The sequence below is a fragment of the Opisthocomus hoazin genome, chromosome Z (genome assembly GCF_030867145.1).
Source record: "Opisthocomus hoazin isolate bOpiHoa1 chromosome Z, bOpiHoa1.hap1, whole genome shotgun sequence".
NCBI lineage: Eukaryota > Metazoa > Chordata > Aves > Opisthocomiformes > Opisthocomidae > Opisthocomus > Opisthocomus hoazin.
Window position 1 is genome coordinate 23,092,701 of NC_134454.1, and position 14,709 is coordinate 23,107,409.

At 40.4% G+C, this 14,709-nt stretch overlaps 1 protein-coding gene across 23 annotated transcripts in view; it reads right to left on the reverse strand.

Moving 5' to 3' along the window:
• The window catches only part of MPDZ (multiple PDZ domain crumbs cell polarity complex component), a 99,995-nt gene that overhangs the window by 35,630 nt on the left and 49,656 nt on the right, over window positions 1–14,709 (reverse strand). For 15 of the 23 annotated variants that reach the window (XM_075447189.1, XM_075447200.1, XM_075447204.1 and 12 more), the window contains 4 exons: window positions 12,461–12,748; window positions 11,418–11,541; window positions 6,998–7,196; window positions 4,074–4,115 (listed from right to left, as the gene is read on the reverse strand). In XM_075447189.1, the coding sequence (XP_075303304.1) occupies window positions 4,074–4,115; window positions 6,998–7,196; window positions 11,418–11,541; window positions 12,461–12,748 (653 nt within the window). The remainder of the gene's footprint in view (window positions 1–4,073; window positions 4,116–6,997; window positions 7,197–11,417; window positions 11,542–12,460; window positions 12,749–14,709) is intronic. The other 8 variants (XM_075447209.1, XM_075447208.1, XM_075447207.1 and 5 more) reach the window with 1 other exon arrangement.

The window sequence follows — 14,709 nt, forward strand, 5'->3', positions numbered from 1 at the left end:
AGTACCATTACCATCCTAAATGCTGGCTGAAAATGCTTCTGGAAGTTGGCTTGCAGGAGGCTTTCTATCTATTTTAGGTTTCTGTGTTTTTGGTGAAAAATACTGTGTGGATTTGGACACACAAATGAGTTACAGCACACCACCTATACCACAGGGAGCAATCCGCTGCTCAGCTCCTTCCTCCACCCCTTCATGCACTTCCAGCCAGCTTGGGACAGTCATACAGTCATGTTTCACCAACCAAATGACACGCAGACTCCTGAAGTCTGGGTGTAACCCAATCATGTTTGAATGCTAGAAACAGAAATAGCCCAACAGACCGGGCAGAGTGAGACAAAGAGTAGGAACAAAGATTAAGGCATGAAGAATATTTCTTGAAAGACTTTGCTCTACAGGCAAACAAACACCATAATCTAAACAGGGCTAGTTAGATGGCACTCCGTTAATGACTCTTTGTCTTCCTAAAAACCTTTAGTTGTTTGATAAGCAGCTTAACTATCAGATCCAAATCTGCCATGAAGTAAGGCTGATGGAAAAAGAACACAAAAAAATGGCTGTCTTCTCACCTCTCACATGATTAAAAATTAGGAACATATTTCCCCACAGAACAGACAGGATGAAAAAAAAATTCTTGACCACTTTACGACGATGTGTAAGCTGCTGAGGAGAGACTCCTTCAGCTCTGAGTCTCTCACTTACTTCGAGCCCTCTTCTGTCCATCAGCCCCTGACTGGAGTCCTATTCTGTCTGTCACTCCCTGACTGCCACTGATTCCCTCTCTCACTGGTTTTCTGCTGAATACAGTAAGCAGAAGAAGGCAGAGCAAATAAAACTTTTAAGTGACTAACGCCGTCTGTCCAAGACACTCTACCAAAATTATCATAAGGACCATCTTTATTTGTCATCTTCACCTGTACCCAAGCATGTTCCCTATCCCCTCTCACATCTACCATATCTAGAAAAGTGCAAAAGATGGTCATTAAGGAGGTGCCTAGGGTGCTGAACAGGAGGAATGGCCCACTTCTCTTAACGCAATTTTCTAAATCATCCATGTTATCACCAGCTTTTCCTCAAATGTCTTTCTTCTGCTCTGGCCTTTTTTCAAACACACAAGTGTTGTATGCTTGACACAACCTGTTTCCACTTTGAAGTGTTGGGGATTTAATACACACTAGGGAACAAACAGTCAGCAGAAGGTCACCGACCCTCATCTGTCTTTCCTGAGGTCATTCCAGCACTAGGAAACAGGCAAGACATGCAGCAGTTATTCTGTGAAGTCCTAGCAGTGAAACAGAGAGAAGCAAGAGGGAAAAGACTTTTTGAAAATAATCACTACTACTTCTCAGACATCTCCAACTCCAAATGCATTGAACTACAGCAAAGTGCTAGTACTATGCTCACGCAGCTCTCACAAGGCAAATGCTGCTGAAGCACCCCCCAGTAAGCCCATAAGAATACCTTTCCTCTACAAAAGCTGTGAGATGTGCAAGCTGCATGTCAATGAAAGAAAATGTACCATTCATCCAGTTACATTTATCAGTTTCATCCCAATCAAATTCATCAATTTTCACCCTATATGTAGGAAATAACTTATTTTCCCTTGAAAGACGGCTGCAGTAAAGAAACAAAAATTGCAAGCAACTTTTCTGCTAGCTAGAGGGCTTGGCCAATCTCCTTTATGCTGAACTGCAGCTGGAAGATATTGTCCAAAGTATGGAAGGGAGAAAGGTAGGCTCCTAAAAAAGGAACCAGGCATGCGCAGAACCATCCTGGATGCAGACAGCAGAATGTGATCACTGACAGTAGAGTGTCCAACATCTTTCAACTCTTGTCTAGTCCTTTTGTGCAAGCAGCACATGGCAAACAATTATGCAGAGTCCCAAGGTCCAAGGCTAGTAGTAGTCCTTACCTCACATTTCTGTGCAACATCAGCGTTAGCGATCAGCTAAGAAGGAGGCAAACGATATGCACTCCATCTTCCAGGATACCTTGTCGTTTTTCATTATATGAATGAATAACTAACATTGTACTGGAACATTCAAAAGGTACAGCTCAAAGGATGGTCTCAAACAGCTGTATATGCTACTTACAAACATCTCCCAAAAGCTCTAAGGTACGTAAGCTTCCCTTTCTGTGTACAGCACAGGAACTGAGAAAAAAAGAGGTTCGCTCCACCATTTTTAAAAACGCATCTAAAATTGAGCAACTGAATTACCTAATTGATCTCCACAGATGGCATCAAATTTAGACAGTATCACTGGGAGCTGTTACATTTTGGCTCTTCAGAAAATCATGCTGTTTCTATGCTAGTTCTTAACTACAGTTCTAATTGCCTAATTTTAAGCACTCAAAGGAACATTAAGTATGTTTTCAACTGTTCATTCTTATCGACAACTAAACTTCAATAATGCTTCAGCTACTTCACAAATATAAACCAGAACACTTACTTGCATTTTACAAAAAATAGCACAGAAAACTAAATTACATGGATCAAATGCATGAAAAGGCTATTCTGTGTAGCAGTTTACCTTTGATCCTTGCTCATGATTTCCAAAGTTCAGTTAACTACAAAAGCTTCCGTAGCTGCTCTTATTCTAGCTAAGCTGTATTACTTATGTGACTGTCTTCCTCCCCTCTCTCCTTTGCGTGTTATCAGTGAAAAGTTATACAAAAATACTAGCTCTGCTGAAAATCTAGCGTTTTAGGAAATATGTATACCAGAAAGTCATCTTGACCTAGTGGCTGTCTGTCCTGCTCCTGCTTTCTGTGACACACAGCAAGGTCAGATTGTACTAAAGCCCTTAGATTTATATCTGCCAATAATTTTTCCCCTGTTTAGTACTTCATGGGCAGATACCCCACAGTTATCAAACCCATAATTTGCTGGATTGCTACTGTAGCTCACTTCCTGGAGGTCACAGTGGGGTCTGAAGACATCCAGCATCATCCTGAACGGCTCTGCATGTGACTGGGATGATGAGGGACCCAGAACAAGGAGGATGTTCGGCTCCTCTGGTCAACTCTGTTAACCCTTGTGCTGTGAAGTGGAAATAAAAATCCACCCACGCACCTGAATGGTCCATCTGCAAAAAGGACTGGTAATTGCCTTAATGTTGTCACAGGGAAAAGAGTAAGAGAAACAAGTGCCAGGAAATAGGGACGAAGACACAGAAAACAGGAAAAAAGTAAATGACTGCTCTACTATTGTGTTGCATTTCTTATCTGCAAGAGAAGTTAAAGTTCAACAATTGCAAGTGAAAGTATATGCAGGGTTTAATCACTTCCTCTCTCTCATAGCTGTGCAACCTGAAGGAGAAAGTGTTCTGGTTTCCTTTCTTGAGAGCTACCACCAGCCTCCTCCCCCCAGAGATATGCACTAGCAATGAAAGCAGTGGCAATGGAAACAACAAAGGGTGTACATATGAAAGTATCTTGTAAACACAGTACCGCATGCAGTACAGAAGAACATTTATCACATGCTTGACTGAACAGCCACACAAAACCTTGAAACACCAACAAACCAAATAACAAAGTCTGGAAAATGTTCAGGACGAATTACTGTCATTAACACTTAAGGTCTAATTTGAACCTTTTTATACATGAAGAAAGTAAAGTGTAAGTGCCACAGAAAATATGACACTGAGATTAATCCAGATATCAGTACATCACACTCATGCCAATTCTAGCAGTGAAGCCTGTACAAACACACACACATGCTCTGAACACGTCTGGGGTGGCTGTCATAGATAAAATTTAAAAATATAAGGAATAATTTTTTAGAAAACAGGTGTTGTCATTCTAGTCTTAGGAAGCAGGCTCCAATCTTTGAGTTTAAAAATATACATATATATACACACATACACACACACTCATACTTTTTTTAAAAAACATATATATGCACATCCACATGTGCAGCCACATGGGCATGCACACACACACACACACACAGAGAATATGTACCTGTATCTGGATATATCCCTGACATTACTATGGATGTCATAAAAGCATGGAATGATTTTACAGACAAGTTGCAACATAGAGCCATAATGAGTTTCTGAATCGCCAATACTCACACATAACAGAGGGCCTGATCATCAGCAGGTGCTGGAGAAGATCTAGAATGTGAAGCATAGGATGCAGCATCTTTTTACAATGGTGTTAACAAATGTTAATGTCTCATGCTGAATGCGAAAGGCATACTTATGTATGTAAAAGTGTGAGCTGCTTTTTTTTTCTCTTTTATATTTTATTTTCTTTTTTTTTCCCCATTCCACCTCTGCTTCACCTACACCTCCCCCAGAAAGCATCTGCTCTTTATTACTGTCTATAGCAGTGATTATTAACAAGTATGGAAAATGGAACTGCAATCTATCTTTTATCTCTTGATCAGGAATTCATCCCCACACTTTAGGCAGGTGAATTCAGCTCTGTAATTATCTGACAGATGTTACAAGCAGCTGCTGCTGCTATGCACAAAACATTGGCTATTATTGTAGAAATATAAGAGCTCCTGGCAAGGTGGAGTGCGAAGTGAAACAGAATGAATTCTGGTAAGGCCACACATCTGGTTTTCCACACAAAACGGGGGAAAAAAATTAAATACCTAAGTCTGAAACTCAGATTGCTGGTTCTTGAACTATTGAAAATCAAATTTCCTTTAATAAATAAAGCAAAGCCTTTATGTGGCAAATAAGAACAGCTTTATGTTTCCTCAGCAAATAATGTTTGCCACTGAAATACAGCTTTGAAATTAAAATAGTTCTGCTTAATCATTTTCTGGGGGGATCCTGCTACCCCAAAAAAGCTCAGTCTAAAAGTTTTGCAGTCCTGTATGGATAAAGAGGAATGACAGCAAGATGGCCACACTTGAGTTCTTGTGCACCCTTGTTTCCCAAGGAAGACATCAAAGAGATTCTACTTCCTTATTTGAAATGTTGGCCCTTAAATCATAAATCCTGCATGGTGCTGAACCACATTAGCTCTGAAATGACATCTATACAGCTGTGCTTCCCTCTCAGCAAACAGGAAGAATTATCATGAGATAATGTTCCAGACATCCAAATTTGTGATTTGGGACATTACCTACATGATTGTATCATAAAATTTTTCTGATATCCCGTACTGCTCCTGAAAGTACAAATCACAGAAAAGCTTAATTATACTCAATAGTTTTGTATCAAAACTACATAGGCCAAAAAATATTGTCTTTGTTCTTGCAAGACTCTGTTAGAAGCCATTGAGGGATCTGGTCTTTCAGTTCTTCGAAGTGCAGAAGCCGGCTTCACTTTAAACCCTTATCATGGGAATGCACCAAACACCACAAATATAAAATGAAAGACAAAAATCTTAAGTAAGAACATGAATAACAACTGCCTCTTTTCTGTGAGATCTTTCAAAAAAGGGATGCACTTTTCTCTGAAAAATCTGAATACTCACTTCTAAGACAAGATCTCGGTATTTCCAACATATCTGCAAAAGACTAAGACTACAAAACAAAACTTCTAGTTACATAGTGCAAAATGCAGCACCTATAAAAGGACAAGTACAAATAATGAACACACCTGTGTTTGATCACGTAACTACGGCATTACTAAAAAAGTCTTCACAGAAGAACGGTGCTGTAGCATTTGTCTACCTAAGCAGCTGTACACACACATGCGCACATATCAACTGATTTCAACTGCAGCAGTCAGAATTCTAATACAGTTTGAAAGCCTACAATAATAATCAATGTCACATTTTATCAACACTGACTTGCTCATATTCATGACAGCATTGACAATAATGTAATTCATTATATAAGCATATCCCATTATTTAAACAAGTTTGCATTAAATTATAATCTGAACACATGACAGCTATGGGGCAGTCAATTAAATCTACCAACCACAGTGAAGACACTTTGCCTGTTTCCAAAACGTCAGGTCTCTTTACAGCTAGAATACTTCTGGGGAGGAACAGAATGCCCTGCAGTCCATTTTGAATTGACAGAAATCACACAGTTACCTGCAATCATACTGGGACTGAACTGATCCCTTTCAAGGCCACCCTCTTAAAAAAGCAGAAGCTTCCATTACCAACAGCTCCATTAATGCCATTTGCAGATGTGACCCAATCCATGTTACATGGGTTTGAGAAAAACAGCAACCAGATTTTTGGAGTTGTAAACCCAGTATTGGTGTGTCTAGAGCACTGTCCACAACCTTGGGAACAACCTCATTTCTAGACGGTGCATGTGGGCAAAGTTAACTCCACAACCATGGTGGCTAGAAAGAAATGTACTTGGAGCGAAAGTTGAAATTCTGTAATTTGAGTGAACTTGCGAGGAACAAAATTTCTTCTTAAGCAATTGGATTTTTCAAAACTTGTATTAATTACTGCAAGTTTAAAGCAGTACTCCCTAAGAGCAGATATTTGTGCACTAGAGCAACAGCTCCTTAATATGTACTAAAAAACTTGGAAGTGACTTCACAAAACAAACTGTTTCTGCTGTTTGTCACTGATGTACTGCAAATGTTTTAAGTATTACTTTACTGTATTAACATCATGTGTCATACTTTCTGTTCAGCAGTCAAAACCAAAATCCATTGCAAAGATTGCCATCAAAGGAAATCATTTGTGTAGTGGCCAGGACAGTCTACCTTTAAGCAGCACAACCGTGAGAAAATCTTTACTTTCTTTAGCAGAGTCCTACTATGAATGCAAAACTCTGACTAATCCCATTCCTTCAATAAAACCAGGCAGGGCAGTAATGATGATGATTACTAACGACAGTAATAACTTTTCTAAGAACATCAAAGCCTCTCACACAAGTGATTTCATTTTCTAAACCCATGAAGCTGTAACCTGAAGGTGAATTAACCATCTGAGGCTGCAACTTAAAGGCAACTTCATGTTGTAAAAATGAACACAATTTTCATTTAGAATACTTGCATAAATAACCAAATCTTGATTATTAGCCTCATCCTACCACAATTAATCACCTAGCTTTACCTACTTTATATCTGGTCCAATGAGCGAATGCCTCCTCAGCATAGCCCGGGCTTGTGCATTGGTTAAGTTCGTGGTTGACTCTTCATTAATGGACAGGATGCAGTCCCCCACACCAATCCGTCCATCACGACTTATTGAGCCTCCATGGATGACGCTGCGGACTATCATTCCTGAGCCATCTTTATTGGAACTTACCGTCATCCCTATAGTGAAAAACGCATGAAACAGTTAATAACGTCTTTGAGCCCCAACTCTGAGTGCCAAGAAATTGTAACCTGGAGGCAGGGAAGGTAAAAGCCAGCGAGCCAACCTGCCAATGTCAGCAAGCATATAAACATTGCTCTTACTCTCCCCTGCATTTCCTTCTTTCCAACAGGAGACAGCAGTTACAAATCACAATCACAGTATCTTTACTTTACCTTGTGTCCTTTCACATACCAGGTACGATACAAAAAAAACTAAGTGTGGAAAATTTAAGCAGAATATAAACAAAAAAGGTAATGAAATTGCTTCTAAAACATCAAATCTATCTCTCTTCTGGATGGTTCACTGAGTTTACACACCACATTTCAGTTCAGTTTATGGCGGTTCTTTTTGGAAAGGAGATGAAATGATTAAACAGTTAATGAGGAGTATAGGGCCAATACAACCACATGCTTATTTTCAAGAGAAAGCCTGAATCGGATCCCAGAGATAGTGGCTGCCTTCCTGCTCTCCTAGCTGGGCCACCACTTCAGCCCAGAAAAGCATCCTGACTTCTGTCACAGCCTGCACACTCCTGATGGATGCAGTCCACTACTTGAGTTACACTACTACGATGCCACCTTGTGGCACAGCAGGACACTGCTTCTCCACGTCTAGACACACCATTTAACCCCACTTTCATTTCATTAATGGGAAATGAGACAGTGATGCTCTTCCCCCTCCTATTCTATGGGGAGCCCGTGGGGACTTAATTGTGGTGCTGGGGTTTACGTGCCTTTCTGACTGTTCTTACATGCATGAGTTGTCACTGTTATTTTCAGTGCCGTTGGTGCTCACGAGATGAACCCTGATGACAGTTCCAGGAAAAACTGTTCTTCACTAAGGCAGTGTTAAGGTAGATGAAGGGCCAGCACTCTGGAATTCTACCCAGTAGACTTCCACTATCTTAATACTGCCAAACTAATTTTTATTCTTTTTTTGTGCACTAAAAATGTGGAAGCTTACCTTTACTAACAAGATAAAGCCACTGAACTAAGAGCCTGCTATGTGTTCTCCTGGTTTTGTATGTAAGCATCAGGCTAGCAAGCACTGGCAGTGCAGTTGTGTGTCTGCAAGTCCTTAGCTTACTGTCCGGACTGGGAGCAGAAAAGATGATGAAAGCCAACCAGAGCAAAATCTCCAAGGACACTGACTATGAAAAAATTCTAACAGTTTATGTACAAGCATGGCTACAGAGAACAGAGACCAAACACTTTCCTCTGTGACCTTAGACCCTGAGAGACAGACTGGCTGAAGAGAGTTCAGAAGGCAGCTGTAAGCCTCAGCCTACCCAGACTCAGCCACCCATACAAACATCTGCCTATACATTTGTCTCAGATAGAAAAATAACATACTGTAACCATTTAAAGAACAACACTCATCCAGATACACATTTGTGCCTCTTAGGACTCCTTCCAGTAGATAAAAGTCTCTTAATAGCATTGGCTTCTCACACCCACTTGTAGCTGAGATCAACTTTAGCTGCCTAACGTATGAGAAGGTGGCCCTGACTAGCACGGAACTACCCAATATGCTTCTTAGACACACGAATACATGTACCTCTCTACTTTGGTATGCAGAAGTCAAGGTTTATCTTTTGGAAAAAATGCAAACCCATCTTCATCGTGGCACTTTTTATTAAACTGATGAAACAGTATGGTGTTACCTTTGACTGGAGATTTATATTTATGATTTGCCACGTAATGATGTCAGCTGTGATGAGGTGTAATTTAAACCCTGGTATTAGACTTGTGGTAGACACACACAATGGCAATGATCTATTGCCTACCTATTAGCAGAAGTAGAGGTAAACTGCCTGTCACCTACCCCTCAGATGAGTAATATTACAACGTTGAGCACATTACAGATGCCATTCTGGGGTGGATGCCCCAGTGTTTACACTCACGTACTCCTTGCAACAACCACATCCTGACCGATCTGCTCACACAGATCACTGTCAGATCTGAATGTAAACACAGCTCAGCAACGGAATGGTCTCCACCAGAATACAGGCAGCGTGCACAGAAAACTACTAAGGAAACAGCTGAATTGTGGTTTGAAATTCTGAACCTAACTTTGCTGCTTGGTTAAGCCAGTAACAAACAACAGTATGACAGAGGCTAGTGTAACTGCACTCTAGAAAAACATCACCCCTGGTTTCTGTGCTGACATTCTCACCACAACCAATCTGCAAGGTTTATGTCACACTTCGGATAGTAACAGTCTGAGGTTAAATTGCCAACTGAACCACACAGGACAACGGCATTTCAGCTCTTCTTGCATGTGGGTGCTCCATCCTCTTACCTTTTAAAAATCACAATCAAAAGGTTAGAGCTCCAGCTGTGGCTGGATTTGAAGAGATGTTGCAAGCTACGGGCGACACCTTTTAAAAGGAAAACAAAAGTGCCAGTTCTCAACTGAAATAATTGATGCAGCTGCAGCTTTCAACATCATTCACAGCTCTTGATGTAGCTCCTTTTGCCAAAACTGGAAGTTAAAAGCAGTGCAGCCATGTGTGTAAATTTGTTACCGTGGCCAGGCAGCTTCCCAGGCCAGAGCACACAGAGACTGGAAGAAAAAGACTACAGTCAAAAGCCAGAAGAAAGTATTATTCACATTCATGCTATATACACATGAGATGCCAGTCTTACTTTTCATGCATGTCATATTTGCCAATGTGCATTCTGTCCCCAGTTTGTATTTTTATGCTGCATTACGCTCGACGTGAAATTTGCTTTGTATGTTCACTGGACTTAAAATGCTCATAGACATACACTAAAAACACTGCTCCACTGAGTTAAGAGGTTATTGCAAACAAAATGTTTTTAACAAAATCCGTGTGACTGGAACAGCACAGTGACCTGCACTACACACAGTCTGGCAGTGAGGCCAGTAAAGGCAGTAGCTACCCAAGCACCTCACACCAATGAAAGTCAGAACTTACACCCACACATCAGCCTGGCCTACAGCTTTGTATTTTGGAGAGGCTTTATTTCAAACCAGATCAGTTCCCAATCCAGCACGGAGGCTGGCTGTCTCAGGAAGGAGAAGGTGGTATGGACGGGACCAAGCATCCAGCTGTCAGAGGGTCCTTTATTCCAGGCAGAAGCGCCCACTCAGCTACAGCATCACAGCAGCCCACCGACCTCTGCACAGCAAGGGAGTCCTGAGTGGCAGCTGTTCATGAACAAGAGCCCCATCGCCTTCGTTCAGGGTGCCTCCTGTGGACAACCCCCCTTACAGCACTTGTGGAGTCACTGCAAACAGCCAGCACCCACACAAACGCCTGCCCTACCAATGTCAGAGGCTTCAAGGACGTGCAGCTGGCTGAAGAAGTGGCACCAGGAACCTACAACAAAGCAAATGAACACACCAGCCACGGACTGGAGGAGAGCACCACTGCCTCTCACCACACAGCCTCCCCCACCCTGGCTCTGGGAACTGGCCTGGGAGGATGCTATCCCCATGCTCCCCCTCACGCTGCCCACAGCCACACCAGGGTCCGGGAGAGGGCACCACGAAACATTTCCATCTGTTGTGCCTCTTTGCTCTAAAACATGCCTCTAAGTCTACCATGCTCAGGAAGTTGCAGATATTTAAAATTCAAAAATTCTCTGTAAAATGATAATATCATTGAGCTAAATATGCTACCCATTAAATGTATCAATGATCTGATTTTCAGAAATACTGAGGTACTGAAGACACAAACACAAATACACAGCACGAAAGTGAAAAGCTTGTTTAGACCCTTTTGACCATACTCAGAAAGCAAGATCATTTTGTGTTTACATACATTTGAAAGTCCAGTCTGCAGCTCTTTGACCAAAGTGTTCTTCTAAAGCATTCCTTGCCTATATGTAATTTTTCCACTGTATTATATAAATGTATAGACATTAAAAAACAACGTATTAAAATTGTTCTGTTAACATTTATGAATGACTAAACTCCTTTACAGTAAAAAGAAATTCTCCGTGAGACTGGACACTTTACTTTTGTGTTCACAGCAATGGATCCACTGCCACCATAGCCAAACAGAGCAAGAGCAGCAAAGAATGAATATCCTCTTATGCTCTTCCCCATCAGAAGGAGAATGTTTAGTCTTTACTAATAAAACAGGAAACCTATGAGGAAAACAGAACGCCATATTCCTGACACGTTACAAAAAATGTCAGCTACCTTACCTAGACTTGAATTGCCTTTTGCAATAGTGATAGTCTTCTCATACATGTCTTTGACCGTATTTGGGGTTGTGGAACTTCCCTCCAAGGGTACTGGGCATCTCTTCTCCATTAAAAGCACTTGATCCTACAACAAAGGAAAATAACATCAGTTCAGAATACCAAGACAAAATTACAATGAGACATAGTGACCTCGACTCACCTTATCTTATGCAAATGCTAGGTGCACAATTAATACAGATTCCTTATACAGACACTGGAAAAGTCAGTCCACCAAAGATCAAAACGACATACATGAGGTTTCTGTTTTCACTCAGGTAATATAGCAAATCTACCACAAAGTAAGTTTTTAATTTGGGGACATCAGTTACACTCTCATAATTTGTGGGATGAACTCAAGGGCTCTCAGACTCATTCACTACAGATGTCTGACAATCTGCCAGTGCTAAAGTAACAAATCTTGTAAGAAACTGCAGCTCTTTTAAGAAATTCTTAATAATTATCACTGAAGAAAAAAGCAACACCTGTCACAGTGACTGTCATATAAAGCAATACAGTGCTTGCACACTGCCATCACAGGCCAGTCTGTGAGCTGAACCGCGCAGGCTTGTGCCAACACCAGAGTGCAAGGCTGTCACAACACTCCCTCTTGTCTTCTTAGGCCTGGTTTCCAGCTGCACCCCTCCTCCCGGCGCCCACACCTCTGAGGAGGGGGACAAGAAAAGCCCTCTGGCCTGGCCAACGCATACACTGTGGTCCAGCAGTGCCTACTGCTGTGAGGTATGAGCAGAATTCTATATACTCTTGCATCACCAGCCTCTGGAAGATTACTATCTTGACATCATAAATCATCTCCTGGTTTGGGTAGGTCTAAATCTGTAAGTTTCGATGTGAGCTACGACAACTGACGGACATTTATAATCAAAGACCTATATATGGCTGGTGGCTAGTGTCAATTTCTGCAGGAGATTCTATGGTGTAATACAGCGTTTTCATAGGTTTTTTTTTTTATTATTATAATTAAAAAAATGAATGAACATCTTTACTTTTCCAGTGGGCTCAAGCGGCATGGTAGTAGCAAGGCTTGTACTTAGTGCAATTTCTGCTGTTGTCTGAGATACAGTCCATGTTTCTGTGTTTTCACTTTCATTTTGGTTGATATCCGAAAGATCCAGAGGCAGCAGATCCTTGTTAGCAAAACCAGTTGCAGTTTCCAGGCTATTGCACACTATGGACTTTTGCTCTCTCACTCTCTGATTCGGATCCACATTGTACAGATTTTTGTCAGATACAAGGAAATCAGCTGCAGTATTAGAACATTCCTCTCCAACAGACTGTTAAACACAGAAGAAAATGAAAAATCAACATTCTTTCGCAGCATGATTAAAAAATACATTTCATGCTAAAAACTTAAACAGAAACTAATCTTACAGAATTTAAACATATTTGTGTAACATCAGTGTCTTCAGTAGACCCCTACAGGCATTTCACTGTAAAATTTACGTGATTCCTCAGATAATTTCTTCTGTTCTAAAATACCAGAAATCAATGAAAGCAAGTTACTGCTTAAGGTCTAATCCTAATTTGGTACTCATCAATAACCCTCCATTAACTTCAGCAAAGTCACGTCCACATACATGTCCTCAAACGAGCCGTAACTCCAGCAGGTTACTAAAATTAAAGCATCCAATTATCTTTCTCAGGTGGAAGAACCTTGGAAGACCAAGGGATTTATTTTCAAGACTCCTAGCAAGCAAAGAGCAATTTCAAGCAGCTCAGGTAATAAGCATGCAATCTAATCATCCATTTAACTGAGCAGAAACATACTTAGATATTCCTTCCACACAAAGAGGGAAAAGTAAAAATTCGGTCACATCTCAGCAAAAAATCAACACACAGGTTTTGAATTGTGACAACAACAAAATGCAATGATGCAGTTACAGAAGCTTAGCAGTTAGTACTTATTGCAAGTGTATCGATTATGGCTGCAGTACTAAGATTAAGCTCTCTACACAAAATTTGTTTAGACTTTCAAGAGTTCAAGGTCCTGCATTTCAAATAATTCAAGGTATTTCAATAAACACAACTTTCCGAAAAAAATCTTCCAATATTCTCTACCTGAGCTTTCAGAATAAGTAAGTTTAAAAATATGGAGGCCATTAGATAGTAGAAAGATATGTCAAGAACTCGGAGGCTGGACTTAGAGGCTCTGTATTAGTATTAGGGATTTTCCTCTGAAATGTAGTAAATGTAGTCACAAGAATGTCTACCACTATCTGCCTTAGTTGTCATCCACTGATCCTATCAATACTTTTATTGCTTTTCCAAAAAGTGGGGAAAACATATGTCCCAGATTTGGGGATATTTTGCAACATTTTGTATCAAGGGCCTCAGAATTAGTTTTCCTCATCTTTCATGAAGCGCACACATGCTTGCTCTCTCCCCAGACAATCATCAAAATAGGTTCACCTGTAAGTAAGTGGTTCAAGTAACATCTGAGAAGATAACTGAGCAAAGCCTAAATACAACTAATCTGTATTATGCAACTAATGAAATAATTTCCTACCTACCTTTTGGAGAACACACCATCAGTACGACAACTATTTAAATTATTTCATAAGGTTTCAAAGACAGCTCACACATCTACTTTTAGGTCTGTTTTGCACCTATTTCCAAATCAGTGAAAACAAAACCCAGCTAGTTCTCAATATTTATTCTATATGCCATATATACAAAATAAGAGTTGCAGCATATACCCATTTTTATTTTTGTTTCACTTAAAGAAAAGCCAATGCTGTAATTATTGAAGACAAATGTAATTTCAGGAATTTGTAACTACACCAACATGTGGCCTCAGCAGAGCATTTGCACTGCTGTGACAAAGTATTTTTTTCATTGCCTATTTTGAAAGTGACACCAAAAGACATTCAGAACCTGTCAACTGCCCTGCAGTCCGAAATAGTTGAAATACCTCTGCATTCCTCATAGCATCAAATAGCAATTTTTTCATTTTTACTGCATTTCCCTTGCTTCAAAAGTCTTATTCTATGAACAGTTTTTCTTTACTTTGTGAAGTCACTCCTAACTGCAGAGTATAAAATGTTACTTGATGAGAACTTGATACTCACCTTCATACTGGTGCGCAGAGAACATGGAAAAGTCGGGACCATCATTTTTAAAAAAAGACATAAATCGAAGCCATCTTTAAGTCAATGCTGAAAATAACTTAAGACTTTCTAAAGCCTCAATGCGACACATAATGTAAATCCAGCCTCTATCTCCTAAAATGCTTCTC